Source organism: Schistocerca nitens, chromosome 7 (genome assembly GCF_023898315.1).
Source record: "Schistocerca nitens isolate TAMUIC-IGC-003100 chromosome 7, iqSchNite1.1, whole genome shotgun sequence".
Classification (NCBI taxonomy): domain Eukaryota; kingdom Metazoa; phylum Arthropoda; class Insecta; order Orthoptera; family Acrididae; genus Schistocerca; species Schistocerca nitens.
This window is the reverse complement of record NC_064620.1, coordinates 429,561,417-429,578,758: the sequence shown is the minus strand read 5'-3', so window position 1 is coordinate 429,578,758 and position 17,342 is coordinate 429,561,417. Positions and strand designations below refer to the sequence as shown.

The window sequence follows — 17,342 nt, the reverse complement described above, 5'->3', positions numbered from 1 at the left end:
ACGGAATGGACAGTGTCTTGAAAGGAGGGTATAAGATGAACATCAAGAAAAGCAAAACGAGGATAATGGAATGTAGTCGAATTAGGTCGGGTGATGCTGAAGGAATTAGATTAGGAAATGAGACACTTAAAGTAGTAAAGGAGTTTTGCTATTTGGGGAGAAAAATAACTGATGATGGTCGAAGTAGAGAGGATATAAAATGTAGGCTGTCAATGGCAAAGAAAGCGTTTCTGAAGAAGAGAAATTTGTCAACATCGAGTATTGATTTAAGTGTCAGGAAGACGTTTCTGAAAGTATTTGTGTGGAGTGTAGCCATGTATGGAAGTGAAACATGGACGATAAATAGTTTGGACGAGAAGAGAATAGAAGCCTTCTAAATGTGGTGCTACAGAATAATGCTGAAGATTAGATGGGTAGATCACACAACTAATGAGGAGGTATTGAATAGAATTGGGGAGAAGAGGAGTATGTGGCACAACTTGACTAGAAGAAGGGATCGGTTGGTAGGACGTGTTGTGAGGCATCAAGGGATCACCAATTTAGTACTGGAGGGCAGCGTGGAGGGTAAAAATCGTAGAGGGAGACCAAGAGATGAATACACTAAGCAGATTCAGAAGGATGTAGGCAGCAGTAGGTACTGGGAGATGAAGAAGCTTGCACAGGATAGAGTAGCATGGAGAGCTGCATCAAACCAGTCTCAGGACTGAAGACCATAGCAACACAACAATTTGGGAATGTTGTTTCTCGTTAGTCCTTGCTGTTTTTCTTCTCGGAAGGAATGCTAGGTCCATCGCACGTGACAAATAGTGGTGCGCTCTATGCAGCTGCATAAAATCTGTAGCCTCTCGACCCCTTGATGCAGCTCCCGTTTTAGCTGCGAGGTTGTCTTCCGCAGTCAGATGTGAAACGTCAGGGAATTGTTTTATGCGGTGTGTCTCAAAATAAAGATTATGTTTGAAGAGCTCTCCGTGCATGCGCAAGAAATCGGAGGTGAGTGGCGGGTACGTTAATCGCTTACTTGGCCGTTAGTAATTCAGTCGATGTGGAGCGCTTCTCGGGAGCGGATCGCGAGAATTTTACGAAAACGGTGATGCGGTGACTGCAGCACGGAGGAAATTTTACAATGATCGTGGACTGCATAATGTAAATGACGCTCCAAGTGTTCTCCTTAACCGCAAATGGAGCAAACGTTTGAGGAGACCGGTTCAGCTCTGGCCTAACCGAAATCCGGCGACCTAGCTCGTCAAGAACGGGCGAATCCGTGGAGAGTGTAAATCGGTCCGTTCGTGACGATCCTAACTTCTCAATCTGTAATCGTGCAAGATCTTTAAATGTGCATAGATCATTTGCACGAATTCTGCACCTTTACAAAATCCAATTAGTACAATAATTAAAGTCTCAGGATGCCAGACATAGTCTGCTGTTAGGCTCATTTGCACCTGAATTGTCATCTCAATAGGCAAAATTGCTGCCACTGTAGTGCAACGAATACTAGGAAGAAGCATGAGAAACCCTTTCATTCGCGCCGGCCGGGATGGCCGTGCGGTTCTAGGCGCTACAGTCTGGAACTTTGCGACCGCTACGGTCGCAGGTTCGAATCCTGCCTCGGGCATGGATGTGTGTGATGTCCTTAAGTTAGTTAGGTTTAAGTAGTTCTAAGTTCTAGGGGACTGATGACCTCAGAAGTTAAGTCCCATAGTGCTCAGAGCCATTTGAACCTTTCATTCGCCGTAAGCTACTGTATGGGCTACGAAGTCGGATCGAGAAATAATTGACCCGTACTTTTTCGAGGACGGGAGCGATCTTGCAGTTACGGTGCATTCAGAACGTTATGTGACGATGTTAAATGACTTTTTACTCCATAAATTGCAAAACGTTCCTGGCTATAACCAAATAACGTGGTTTCAGCAGGACGGAGCCATAGCATGCAAGTCCAATGCCTCTATAATGCGAGTTTGTGAAATTTTCTCTGGTAAATTGATTTCGAGGAGGGATGAGGCAAATTGGCCCCCATGCAGTCCAGATTTGCGTCTCATCGATTTTTACATATAGGGATAAGTCAAATCCAAAGTGTATGTCAATAATCCGGTTTCTATGGAGCAACTGAAAAAAAAAAAAAAACAGCAGTAACGAAATGACAGCCATCTCAGTAGGTTTAAATGACGTTATTTGTAAGAAGAAAATTCCTAAACTGTATATTTCGATAATAAATACAGATTCTGCCGATAGTCTTTAACCTCTATTTTATTTTTCACACGCCAGTTATAAACTTTCTTTTGAGACACCCTCTATATTCAACACAGTTCGTCAGCCTGGAAGTTTTAACTGAAGTAAACAATGGTCGTGACCGAGCGAGGTGGCGCAGTGTTTAGCACACTGGACTTGCCTTCGAGAGGACACAGGTTCAAATCCGCGTCCTTCCATCGAGGTTTAGGTTTTCCGTGATTTCCCTGAATCACTGCAGACGAATGCCGGGATGGTTCCTTGGAAAAGGGCACGACCGATTTCCTTCCACATCCTTGTCACAATACGAGCTTGTGCATCGTCTCTAGTGATCTTGATGTCGACGGGACGTTAAACCCAGTCTTCCTTGCTTCCAACTTACAATGTATGATACTGTTGATTTCATAAAAAATTAACAGTTAATTTGAAAACGGCCCAAGACTGAAATTATACGACTGTGCTGAGAATAATAACTAATGTTAAGAGTAGCAAGTGGTTATGGAGTTATTACAGATAGTGCCGTAGATTGGCCGATGATAAACCACTCAGCTTTGCTTTCTGCAAACAGGACTGGTTTAAGTCCGAAGCCTTAGTTTAGCCGATGCTAAGCTAAGAGGGGCACCAGGGATGCCATAGTGTGAGACTTGTACACATTTTGTATCACAATTAGACTAGCGAAAACTGACACGACTGACAATGCACGAGGGAAAAGGGGTTGGGGGCGCCAAATGATAACTCGCTTGTGTGCAAAAATGTCCTCGAACTCACCTTGTCTACAATTGTAATCATATTGTTTTATACCTTATTCTGAATGCCCCCGAAGCTTCTGTTCACCAACGTGCTTTTTACATGGTTTGAAATTATCCCTAAGAGTCCTGTAGTATCGGCAAAGAACGGTGGCATACATTAACCGCCATACATATTTTACATGCTCCCCTACAAACGTTAGATACTGGAAAAATCTGATGGATACTGTATCGTTCGATAGTGATATCAGGCACCTTGAGTCGATTTTTATATGGCTAATAAAGGAAGTGCTTGAAACGGCACGCGTAGTGTTGAAGGGAAAGTAATTGTTTGGCGATTTTCATATGCGACTTAGTCTGTTTAAGAATGACTCACTACATCTGAACAATATACACTCCTGGAAATTGAAATAAGAACACCGTGAATTCATTGTCCCAGGAAGGGGAAACTTTATTGACACATTCCTGGGGTCAGATACATCACATGATCACACTGACAGAACCACAGGCACATAGACACAGGCAACAGAGCATGCACAATGTCGGCACTAGTACAGTGTATATCCACCTTTCGCAGCAATGCAGGCTGCTATTCTCCCATGGAGACGATCGTAGAGATGCTGGATGTAGTCCTGTGGAACGGCTTGCCATGCCATTTCCACCTGGCGCCTCAGTTGGACCAGCGTTCGTGCTGGACGTGCAGACCGCGTGAGACGACGCTTCATCCAGTCCCAAACATGCTCAATGGGGGACAGATCCGGAGATCTTGCTGGCCAGGGTAGTTGACTTACACCTTCTAGAGCACGTTGGGTGGCACGGGATACATACGGACGTGCATTGTCCTGTTGGAACAGCAAGTTCCCTTGCCGGTCTAGGAATGGTAGAACGATGGGTTCGATGACGGTTTGGATGTACCGTGCACTATTCAGTGTCCCCTCGACGATCACCAGTGGTGTACGGCCAGTGTAGGAGATCGCTCCCCACACCATGATGCCGGGTGTTGGCCCTGTGTGCCTCGGTCGTATGCAGTCCTGATTGTGGCGCTCACCTGCACGGCGCCAAACACGCATACGACCATCATTGGCACCAAGGCAGAAGCGACTCTCATCGCTGAAGACGACACGTCTCCATTCGTCCCTCCATTCACGCCTGTCGCGACACCACTGGAGGCGGGCTGCACGATGTTGGGGCGTGAGCGGAAGACGGCCTAACGGTGTGCGGGACCGTAGCCCAGCTTCATGGAGACGGTTGCGAATGGTCCTCGCCGATACCCCAGGAGCAACAGTGTCCCTAATTTGCTGGGAAGTGGCGGTGCGGTCCCCTACGGCACTGCGTAGGATCCTACGGTCTTGGCGTGCATCCGTGCGTCGCTGCGGTCCGGTCCCAGGTCGACGGGCACGTGCACCTTCCGCCGACCACTGGCGACAACATCGATGTACTGTGGAGACCTCACGCCCCACGTGTTGAGCAATTCGGCGGTACGTCCACCCGGCCTCCCGCATGCCCACTATACGCCCTCGCTCAAAGTCCGTCAACTGCACATACGGTTCACGTCCACGCTGTCGCGGCATGCTACCAGTGTTAAAGACTGCGATGGAGCTCCCGTATGCCACGGCAAACTGGCTGACACTGACGGCAGCGGTGCACAAATGCTGTGCAGCTAGCGCCATTCGACGGCCAACACCGCGGTTCCTGGTGTGTCCGCTGTGCCGTGCGTGTGATCATTGCTTGTACAGCCCTCTCGCAGTGTCCGGAGCAAGTATGGTGGGTCTGACACACCGGTGTCAATGTGTTCTTTTTTCCATTTCCAGGAGTGTATATAAAATGTTTGTGACAGATGTGTCATTGGATGAAGTGTCTATGCTATCCTTTCCAAGCTTTCAGTAATAAAACTCTTCTTCCACTCCATACTGGATTTATTGCGTGCTAGGAGTTTGATCTGCACCAATCTCAGATCTAATGGATGAATTTTCGAGAATGTCCGAGACGCATCCTTCGTAATTTCTAATAGTCATCTCAGAATGGTAATATGCACCTCACTTTTCCACAATACGAGTAGAACATTGTAATTCTTTATTCAGAATCGGATGATGTTTGCATTCCCTTCTCATGTGGTTTTCCTCTTGAACACTTCCTCTGTGATAATAATATCCCTTTTAAGATGCGCAAATCTTTTTATGTTCCTGCAATAGAATCTTTCTGGAATGATTTACACGGCATCAGTATAAAAAAAAAAATCTGCCCAGTATTTAAGTATCCTGGCGATAATGACTGTCGAAAAAATAAATATATCAAAGTAAAAGTCTTTACGAATATTAATGTTGAAGAAGGCAGCTGAAATAAAAGTTCTTGAACTTGGACAGATGCTACTCAAAATATTGACATGAACTTCTTTTCGTTGCTCCGCTGCAGTTTTATAAGCGATATAAAAAGCGACTCTAGGTGCCTGAAAACACCATCGAACGATACACAAATCAATGACGCACTGGCTATCGATAAGTACTATTCATCAATTTTCCAATATCTAACGTTTATAGGGGAGCATGTAAAATATGTATGGCGATTAATGTTTGCCACCTCCTTTGCCAATACTGCAGGATTCTTATGGATAATTTCACACCATGTAAAATGCACGAAGGTCATTTTCTGAATTTATGACGGACCAGAGAACAACATGGTTCTCCAGTAACGTGAAAGGTCAAAAAATGATTGAGGTGTATTCACGTTTAGAACTCTGAATGTTGTTTGTTTCTTGACTTAACGTTACGTCACACCGTGCACATCAGAGTCTCACACTGTACTGGCTCTTCGTACGATTTCTCGCGGATTTTATTACATTGGCTGACGATCGGAACATAGGAACGTTGTTATAAACACTAATTTCGTTACTTGTAATCACTGAAGTTGCTCAAAATTACATACAAGTTACCATTCGGTGTTTACAACTGAAACACGTGAAATAGGCTACACTGTCAAATACATACGAGGGTTGGAACTTTAATAGTGGCAACTATTTATTTACAGAATGAGATCTAATGGATGAAGGTTCGCAGGAGAGCTTCTGTAAAGTTTGGAAGGTAGGAGACGTGGTACTGGCAGAAGTAAAACTGTGAGTACCGGGCGTGAGTCGTGCTTCGGTAGCTCAGATGGTAGAGCACTTGCCCGCGAAAAGCAAAGGTCCCGAGTTCGAGTCTTGGTCGGGCACACAGTTTTAATCTGCCAGGAAGTTTCATATTTATTTACAGCTCGTAAAAAATACATACATGTTCAAAGTTTTACTGGCCTTCAAAGTAGTCACCAGTATAGTGTATAACCTGTTGCCGGCGGTGTGGAAATCGTAGGCTACTCTTAGCAGTACCAGTTGTGTTGACGGTTCGAGCAGCGCGGTCTATTGCCCGACGAATTTGTAGCAGTTCTGAAGCGAATGCCGTGAAGCGTGTCTTTCAGTTTAGAAGTTGAGTTGAACTCACGAGGGCTTCAGTCAGGGGAGTGCAGTAGGTGGTATAGCACTTACAAGGGAACCTCCCCATCGCACCCCCCTCAGATTTAGTTTAAGTTGGCACAGTGGATAGGCCTTGAAAAACTGAACACAGATAAACTGAGAAAACAGGAAGAAGTTGTGTGGAACTGTGAACAAATAAGCAAAATATACAAAATGAGTAGTTCGTGGGAAGATAGGCAACATCAAGGACACTAGGACCGCAGGAGCGCCGTGGTCTTGTGGTAACGTGAGCAGCTGCGGAACGAAAAGTCCTTGGTTCAAATCTTTCATCGAGTGAAAACTTTAATTTTTTATTTTCAGTTTATGTGACAAAACTCTTATGTTTTCATCACTTTTTTGGGAGTGATTATCACATCCACAAGAAAACCTAAATCGGGCAAGGTAGAAGAATCCTTTTACCCATTCGCCAAGTGCACAAGTTAGGTGGGTCGACAACATATTCCTGTCATGTGACGCACATGCCGTCACCAGTATCGCATAGAATATATCAGATGTGTTTTTCTGTGGAGGAACGGGTTGACCTATGAACTTGCGATCAAATGTTTTCGGTTCCGATTGGAGAGGCACGTCCTTTCGCCTACTAATCGCACGGTTTTGCGATGCGGTAGCAAAACACAGACACTAAACTTATTACAGTGAACAGAGACGTCAATGAACGAACGGACAGATAATAACTATGCAAAAATAAAGAAAGTAAAATTTTCACTCGTGGGAAGACTTGAACCAAGGACCTCTCCTTGTGCAGCTGCTCACGCTACCACGGGACCACGGCGCTACTGAGCTCACGTTTCCCTTGATGTTGCCTATGTGGCCCATGGACTACTCAGTTTGTATATTTTGCTTATTTTTTCACAGTTCCACACAACTTCTTCCTGTTTTCTCAATTGATCTGTGTTCAGTTTATCAAGGCCTATCCACTGTGCCAAGTTATAACTAAATCTGAGGGGGGTGCGATGGGGAGGTTCCCTTGTTAGCAGCCCCATCAGTCAAACTAATCAGTAACAGCTTGCACTGTACGTGCGTGAACATTGTCCTGCAAAAAGATGGACAGGTCCTGCAGAAAGTGTCATCACTTCTGTCTCTAAGCTAGTTGTAGGTTGTGTTCCAAAAATGAACAGCATTGAGACAGAAGTGATTACACTTTCTGCAGGACCTGTCCTTCATTTTACAGGACAATGCTCAAGCACGTACAGTGCAAGATGTTACTGATGTGTTTGACTGATGGGGCTGCTAAGTGCTACACCACCTACTGCACACCCCTGACCTAAGCCCTCGTAAGTTCAACTCTATTTCCAAACTGAAGGAAACACTGCACGGCATTCGCTTCAGAACTGTTACAAATTCGTCGGACAACAGACCGCGCCGCTCGAACCGTCAACACAACTGGCACTGCTAAGAGTATCCTACGACTTCCACATCGCTGGTAACGGGTTATACACAATACTGGTGCCTACTTTGAAGATCAGTAAAACTTTGGAACACGTATCTATTTTGTACGACCTGTAAATAAATAGTTGCCTCTATTAAAATTCCCACACTCGTATCTGTCGTTTTAATGGAAAAATAAGTGAAATGAGTCATATAAGCAATGCTGATTACAGTTTTGTTAACCGCACTTGTACTGCCTTATCCCAAGTAGTCTTACCATGTTTCCTGCCTCATATATGAGTGCACTGTTTTTTAGTATAGACGGAATTTCAATATATAATCCACTAGTCTGACTAAACACTTTATTTACATTCTCAGTTTAGTTCCGTATTGTGAATTATAGTAATTACGAAATGATGCGTCTTTATGTTAAACAATAGCATAGTAAGCTGACAGTATGACAGAGTTGTTACATATTTCTAACATTATAAAATACAGTACATTTTGCGCTTTTTTGTTGTTCAGTTGTCTGTAAATGAATAGTACTAATTACAGTTAAACGAATCGACGGTACATGTCCCTAGCAATAGACGAACGTATTATCAGCGAACAATTTGACACTAAGTTGCTGAAAATTACATTGCAGAGTTCAAAAGGTGAAATTACATATATGGGTCCGACCTAATGACATAACAGGAAATCAAATGATCCAAATTAGCTTCGAAATCGTATGAAAAATCGACGGTTGCGTTTCAATTTCCAGAAAGTACCAGTCACTCTTTCCCGCTATTCGATTATTTTCCATCATCAGAAAATTTTTTTAATGCATTTTTTTTTTTTTTTTGGTATCTGAAGTTCTGTTTTAGAAGAACTCGGTGATGGTTGTTCCTGTCAAGTCCCGAAAGTCTTCCACTTCATCTGACTACTTCTCCAAAATATCCGCTACTGTTGAAAACTGCTCTTTCAGATAGAAGTCGCGAATTTTTCTCCTTATAAACATTGTGAAAACTCACGGAATACCAAATTATTTTGTCTGCCAGATCTAATTTGTTTGGTGAAACGAAAATTGGAGTTTATTCGTCGTTCTCTTCAGATTCGTTATACTTCGATTAAAATTATTTTGTGACTGACGTTCTTTCTCGAGCGCCACGGTTGCTTGCTGCGGGACTTGGCTTATAGGTACGTAACAAAGCCTCCCTCCCACGCCGCGTCAGTCTGTCACAAAGTAACTTAAATCGGAATATAGACCCGCATCTAAACTAAATTTAATAGGAATATAGAGCCTCAGATTGTATTCCTAATTAGTAATCGCATATCTCTTTACTGGCAGTAATACGGAATTGCTTGCGCCCTATTCTTTTTCGGCTTCACAATAAGCATGCGCTCTGATGCTTAGATCTGCATATCCAACTAGCTATGTACTGAGACAAAGATTTCTTTAACAGACAGTTGAATTCTTCTGTTACAGCATGGCAGACTCCGAAATTCATACAACCACCTGACAACGCAGATTTCACCTTCACAGAGAATGAAGAATCCCCTGGTGGCATCATTATTAATCTCAACGAACATGCCACGCCCATAATCGCTTTAATCAACTACGCAGGTAAGACGTCTATAGCGGGTTTAACGCATAGTGCTTAATGTAGTTCGTTTTGCGTGCTTCTGTATGATACTAACCATTAATAAGTTCTCGACTGTGTTCACGTTTTCAATTTCCTTACTTGTTCTTCTCTTTGCTAGAGTAAGGTTCACTTGGAGACACTTTGCGGGAGAGTTGTCAAATTCTGTAAAAAAAAAAAAAAGGAGTGACGATTGATATTTTGTTTATAACAATACTAGCTGAGAAAGAAATTTCAATGTATTCGTAAAAACACCTTTGAAATTATGCAGCAGATTCGGTGCGAAATGATCTCGGAAAGTTTCCGTATGCCGGCCGCAGCTGCTTCGAGAGTCTAAAAACAATTTTGTAAGCTTCTCTATGGCAATGCCTCTTCATAGCTCTATAGACGGCTATTGTTCCCGCTGTCAAAAGCGCTGCCAGTTCTCAGTGAGTTTGCCGGCCTGAGTGGCCGAGCGCTTCTAGGCGCTACAGTCTGGAACCGCGCGGTCGCTACGGTCGCAAGTTCGAATCCTGCCTCGGGCATGGGTGTGTGTGATGTCCTTAGGTTAGTTACGTTTGAGTAGTTCTAAGTTCTAGGGGACTGATGACAACAGATCTTAAGTCCCATAGTGCTCAGAGCCATTTGAACAATTTTTGTCAGTGATTTCCTTAAGCAGGCTCCACTGCCGGAATGTCTCAGTAGCAAGAATGAATGTACTGAAGCTTCCTGCACGACGCGGCATTTTTCACACATCTCAATGTTTATTACGTCATACATCCTGAACTATGTGTCTAACAGTGACATATTTGTGTATCTCCATTCAGCAGCATACACAGACACTGTCTGCAAAATACGTTCTGAGTATAGTTACACTACTGGCCATTACAATTGTTCCACAACGAAGATGACGTGCTACAGACGCGAAATTTAACCGACAGGAAGAGGATGCTGTGATATACAAATGATTAGCTTTTCAGAGCATTCACGCAAGGTTGGCGCCGGTGGCGACACCTACAACATGCTGACATGTGGAAAGTTTCCAACCGATTTCTCATACACAAACAGCAGTTGACCGGCGTTGCCAGGTGAAACGTTGTTGTGATGCCCCGTGTAAGGAGGAGAAAAGCGTCCCATGACGTTTCCGACTTTGATAAAGGTAGGATTGTAGCCTATGGCGATTGCGGTTTATCGTATCGCGACATTGCTGCTCGCGTTGGTCGAGATCCAATGACTGTTAGCAGAATATGGAATCGGTGGGTTCAGGAGGGTAATACGGAACGCCGTGCTGGATCCCAACAGCCTCGTATCACTATCAGTCGAGATGACAGGCATCTTATCTGCATGGCTGTAACGGATCGTGCAGCCACGTCTCGATCCCTCAGCCAACAGATGGGGACGTTTGCAAGACAACAACCATCTGCACGAACAGTTCGACGACGTTTGCAGCAACATCGACTATCAGCTCGGAGACCACGGCTGCGGTTACCCTTGACGCTGCATCACAGACAGGAGCACCTGCTATGGTGTACTCAACGACGAACCTGGGTGCACGAATGGCAAAACGTCATTTTTTCGGATGAATCCAGGTTTTGTTTACAGCATCATGATGGTCGCATCCGTGTTTGGCGACATCGCGGTGAACACACATTGGAAGCGTGTATTCGTCATCGCCATACTGGCGTATCACCCAGCGTGATGGTATGGGGTGCCATTGGTTACACGTCTCGGTCACCTCTTGTTCGCATTGACGGCACTTTGAACAGTGGACGTTACATTTCAGATGTGTTACGACCCGTAGCTCTACCCTTCATTCGATCCCTGCAAAACCCTACATTTCAGCAGGATAATGCACGACCGCATGTTGCAGGTCCTGTCTGGGCCTTTCTGGCTTCAGAAAATGTTCGACTGCTGCCCTGGCCAGCACATTCTCGAGATCTCTCACTAATTGAAAACGTCTGGTCAATGGTGGCCGAGCAACTGGCTCGTCACAATACGTCAGTCACTACTCTTGATGAACTGTGGTATCATGTTGAAGCTGCATGGGCAGCTGTACCTGTACACGCCATCCAAGCTCTGTTTGACTCAATGCCCAGGCGTATCAAGGTCGTTATTACAGCCAGATGTGGTTGTTCTGGGTACCGATTTCTCAGGATCTATGCACACAAATTGCGTGAAAATGTAATCACATGTCAGTTCTAGTATAATATATTTGTCCAATAAATACCCGTTGATCATGTGCATTTGTTCTTGGTGTAGCAATTTTAATGGCCACTAGTGTAGTAGCAAATAAGTAACAAATTTAAACGTCATGCACTATGAGTTTTTCAGGCATCTTATTTTTTATGGCATATCTCCTGAGGTGTGGTGGGTAGGTGGTTCTTACCCCCACAGCGATGGTTGCCTGACTGTAACGGATATGTGTATCGAGTTTGGCTGAAATCGGTACAGCGAGTTAGGAGGAGATGTGGAACATTCTTACATACATAAACACGTACGTACTGGTACATATATTTTAAAACAGGTGTGGATTTTCAAAACTAAAGTGTACACATATTTTTTAGATCACACAAAAAATTACATTAGCCTTCCACATATCTAATAGATTGCACAAAATATTAATAATGCAGAAATATCCATCTAAAGAACACCAAAAGTACATGTTTCATAATTTTCAAAGGTTAATCGTACAGACTGATCCTAATAATTTCACTTAACTTTCGCCATTTTTAATAATTCAATTTCACTCTCTGTTAATTTCTTTATGACTGAAACATTCGCTCCACAAAGGCATTGGTACCAGGGATACCGAACAAAAGTCCTACTAGTTTGAAAATATTTGGTTCACGTTGCTCAGTTACTGAAGAAAAGAATTTAAGGCAGTTTGCAAAATAATCACTATCTTTGTTCAAACTCCCGGGAAGGTAATCTCGATGATTACTGAACTCAAATACTCGTAGGTTATCTACGCAACTATTTTCGCTTGGGTTAAGCAGTTCTACAGCCATTTCAAAATATTTGAATTAGTTCCCTTCCCATAGAGGCAATGCTGCAAGAGATGCATAACGGCTGTCATCTGACGTATCATAACTTTTTTACAGATACTGAAGCATATTGCAATAAAAAATGTTAACGTCTTTAGTTACCTTTCTGCTGCAGGGTTGAGGAGAGTTGGAGCTTGCCTCAAAATTTCAGCCTACTCCTAATTCAAAACATCAAAGAATGGTTTGGCTGGAACACAGAAGTGATTATATATTTTTAGACTATATTTTCAACATTATTATCTAATCTGTTACTTGCGAACTTAATTATGTATGTATGACCTGACTGGAACATTTATCTTTCATTAATTTAGGGTTTCTGTTTCTCAGCAACTAACATCCGGCATGTGTTTTTCCAAAGTTCACATTGGCACTGTCAGTATACGACACATTATTCACATCCAAATGGTGTTTTTTTAAACTCTGAATAACATATCAGCAACTGCCATAGATGTTCCACAGCATTGTGCGATTCTCTTGTAACGTAACAGATATTTATTGAAAAATGTCGTTTCCTTTTAAGAGCAAACAGTTGATAGTAAACTGTGGAAGAGCTTACCTTTTACAGCAAGCTGTCATACATAAATCTACTCAGCAACGCGCAGTTTTGTTTGCTACACTTCCAGCCAAATCAGTGAATGTGGAACTTGTATGAAATGTGATACGTACATTACTTAACGTAACAAATGAGCCACCACACCTGTAGTTGGAAGGAAAACCTCACAGACGTGACAATAAAACGTCGAAAGCAGTAAAACAATACAGAAGAAACGAGTTCCAAAATTGTTGCTACGTCTGAGCCGTAAACGGCAAGAATCTTCAACACATTCGCCTTCAAGTCGAAAGCAGTTGCATTCACAAAAATATTAGCTCATTAGAATATCGTGCGAAGTGTAAGAATGTGCGAATAAGTAGACTCCATAAGAAACTATTACGTGTCAAGTAAACTTCGTACCGCAATAATAACAGACAACAGAAATACGTATTTCTCATGCACGAAATGTGTGTTTATATTCTCTTGATTTCAGCAGAGTTAACCGCAATTATACACATATAAGAAAGTATTTCTTCACGTGTAAGTTGTAGCTTATTGAATCAGTGAGATTCGGCTGTTTTTATATTTATTTCACAATAATTCATGTCACTTGGTAATTTACTGATGCATGGAACTTAAAAATATAATAATTATTTCATTAATGAAGTAGTAAAATAATTAAAAGTAAACAGTATCCTTACGACGCATGTGACAATTCTTACCGACTGGAGCGCTAGTATCGATCAAGCCGTGCAACGGTTGCAACTTTTCCAGCAGATAGTGTCGCGAATGTATTAGACTGTGCTGAAACGGTGCAGTAGTACAGTAGGGCATCTGATATTGATGAAAAAGTACTACATACCAACAGCGTCACTTGCAGGAGCTGCAGTGTAAAATTTAAATATTGCCCTTTTTTACTATTTCTGTATAGAAGTAAACTAAACTAGTTTTTTTACTGTGTTCACTGCTTTTAATGTATTTACTTGTTGTCTTTGCAAGCCGGCCGGAGTGGCCGAGCGGTTCTAGGCGCTCCAGTCTGGAGCCGCGCGACCGCTACGGTCGCAGGTTCGAATCCTGCCTCGGGCATGGATGTGTGTGATGTCCTTAGGTTAGTTGGGTTTAAGTAGTTCTACGTTCTAGGGGTTGAGTCCCATTGTGTGCAGAGCCATTTGAACCATTTGTCTTTGCAAGAGGTACGCTAACATGTAGCTTTCATAAAAAATTGATGGTTAGCGATTGCTGCCGTAGCAGGATCTTGACAGACGAGCTGAATGCTACAAGCTGCGTTGGCAATAGTTGGCCGGCTTCCTACGGCCTCTGGAAATGGTGCTATGGTGACGTGACATGGCTGCCTTCTGCTCCTGCGAAATCTTCGCGGAGTTTGCCAGGACGCTAAATAACTTGCAAATCAGACAATACACATACGCGATCTTCCCAGACACAGTCTTTATCCAGTACATTTAAAACGTTTAAATCTCACGACGGGATCATCAGACCTATTAATCACGGATTTTGATGAATCTTAGGTACGGTATGCTGTAGAGCAACATGTCCTGAGGACCTGGCTCGCGGCTTTTTCGAGAATATCGATTTTGGCGTGTTATGAGTACTATAGCATTACTACTGCTTAAACGGAGAAATTAATGTTTTATAGCTAGTAATATTAAACTCGTTGTTTCTGGACTATTGTTTGTAGAGTCTCTGTTTGTATGCCTGTGAAGGAAACTATCTTGATCGGCGTCTAGTATTCCCACAGCATACGTAATTTCGTACACGTAGACAAGTTAATCTCGTGGTGGAGAAGCAGCTGCCGACTCCGACGGTTGCCTGTAAAATTCTTGAAATGTAAGAGAAAGAAAACTTCTATAGGATCTTCTCGAAATGGGACACTGCCATTCTCATTTGGTCATTCGATGATTGTCTGCGAGTGAAATGAGTTCTTTTTAGCAGAGAAAACTTTCTCTGTTCTTTTGACTGTGTTATTGAAGCAGGTTCTACAGCAAACATCGGCCACCAAATGTTCGAAGTCCCTTACAAGCTTGTAGTACATAACAGTTCATCACAGAATCCTTTAATCACAATTAAATACGCGAAATTACCTTTGAAATGCAGCAGACTGTATTATGAACGTTACTAAACTCCACATTAACATTACATATCACTGTGAATCTCAAAAAACACACATTATCCAATATGGCGGCTAACAATGACTGTTTCTTTGCACACACGTCCTCTCGTTTCCCTGTCTCGTAACAAAGTCCAGTCACATTCCGATTTTCTTACTTTTCCTCGCTCGCCATGGAGCAACGCGGAGTCAAGGAATAAACATTTCCCTTGCGCAGGCGAAACGCCCCACCTAGCGATATATCTTCACTTTAAACCGATAACAATAGAAAGGTTATTGAATCGATTAGTTTCTTCCGCCAGCTAGTACGGGAACGTTAATCGTATTTCGTTCAAACAAGCCTAGTTCGGGGGAGTTTGGCGCTACCGCGCTGCCGGTATGGGTTTAAACGCAGCCTGTTACCTTTCTTTCCAGTTTCATCGCACAGAATGTCATTTCATAGTAATATCACAAGAAATGATTCAGAAATAGTCATTTACACCGTAGTAATTTCATTAACAAATCAATCATTACAGCACACTTTCTTCAGATGTGTGTTCTGTTTGTTGTTCATAGTTAAAATTCCTCATACTATAACAGCTTCACAGAGTTCTCAGCGATGTACGAAATATTAGCAGCTGCTGAAGGATTCTAAGTACAGACAAAAGTACTCATCGCTAATCTCGACCTCCACTACTTAATTAATATCGATGAAACCTGGTGCCATTGCGCGTCGTCGTACATTAACTAGACCCCTTGTGGAACAAACAGCGAAAACTGATTTTTACAAGGCTAGTCATTCCTTCACAGCACGGTTTACTGTAACTGATATATGTAAGAACCATCCGGGTTATTTGGTAGGATTGTTGAGAAAAGGGTTGACGAGTTGACTCATTAATTAAAAGATTTAAGGGTGACCTGCAAAACAACTGGGAATGTCGCGAAAGTGCTGCACGAAGAGTTCTTAGAATCCGTAAAACGCTCGTAAATCGGACAAAAAAAATTGTCTACGTTATTGTTTTGTGGGTGTGGCAGATTATTCGGACACTTTACGCTTAAATCTTCGTAGATGAAAGACAAGTATGCACCCGCAGCGTAAAAAATATCCCAACCAAATGTACTCTTAGTTTGTCAACCCTGTGATTTTTATTTTTTCCAAGGCAGGTTAAAATTTTCACTAAAAAATTCAAAATTCTCCCGTCTTGCTAAAGAGTAATAGCGAAATCGCTTCGAGGGTGCATTCCATAATAAAACACCTTCCTTAATTCTGCATCAGTTTAGTGCACTTCCTTTCACGAGACTAATCAAATACGCGTCAAAGTTGATCGAAGAAAGAACAATAGGTTTTGACTTTAGACGAACTGTCCTTTGCTGTATCGCTTCTGTTACGTCCACGTGCCTCCAAGGCAGTAGCTTTCACCAAACATGCGTTATGATCTACGAATTTGTGTTTCGGGTGCTTCTGCGCAAATACAATCTGGAGTTATGTTCTAGTGAAGCAAGCGATAGCGAGTAAGACGACTCTGTAATTTATTCTGCAACAAACGGAATACACACTTGAAGAAAGTTTGCTGTATGATTTATTTATGGAGAATTACAGTGAAAATGACTATTTTTGAGTAATTTTACATGACGTATACTATTTAGTGATATTCTGTATCATGAAGCTGAAACAGAAAGAACACGTTCGGGATTTGAACCTGTGCCGCCAGCATGGTGGCCGTAAACTTTGGGCGCTACGCTCAGTTGCTCTAAACATGACTAAAGTTACAGGTATAGGAGGTACCAGTATGCATGAAAGACCAACGTAGATTATCTCTAGGGGCCGTCGCATGAAGAGTTGCCAGCCAGGTACTCGGGACATGTGTCTCTACAACATACCTAAGATATTAAAATTCCTGATTAGCTGGTCTGGTGATGCCTTTGTCAGCCAAAGGCAACAATGCGCTCATGGGTGAGGGGATCCCCTGAAAACATGGTACTAAGCTGTAGACTACTTGCAAACGAGACATCCTCGACAAACGCAAGCTACCTTACATAAAGCTGTGAGGGAACCATTGCAGTGGACATGTTTAAGTATACAAAAGCAGCGTCAGATATAAGTCTAAACGAGTATATGGAGACTCGGCCCTCCACCTAACGAAACAGAATCGCTCGAGTGAACGACGCAGACGCTCAAACTGGTGGAACTCCAGGAACGGACCCGAGCACACAAGTTACTT

General features: G+C 42.8%; 1 protein-coding gene across 1 annotated transcript in view; it reads left to right on the top strand.

Moving 5' to 3' along the window:
- LOC126195147 (cadherin-23-like) overlaps window positions 1-17,342 on the top strand; it is a 460,891-nt gene that overhangs the window by 36,726 nt on the left and 406,823 nt on the right. The window contains exon 3 of the mRNA XM_049933652.1: window positions 9,308-9,445. Coding sequence (XP_049789609.1) covers window positions 9,308-9,445 — 138 coding nt within the window. The remainder of the gene's footprint in view (window positions 1-9,307; window positions 9,446-17,342) is intronic.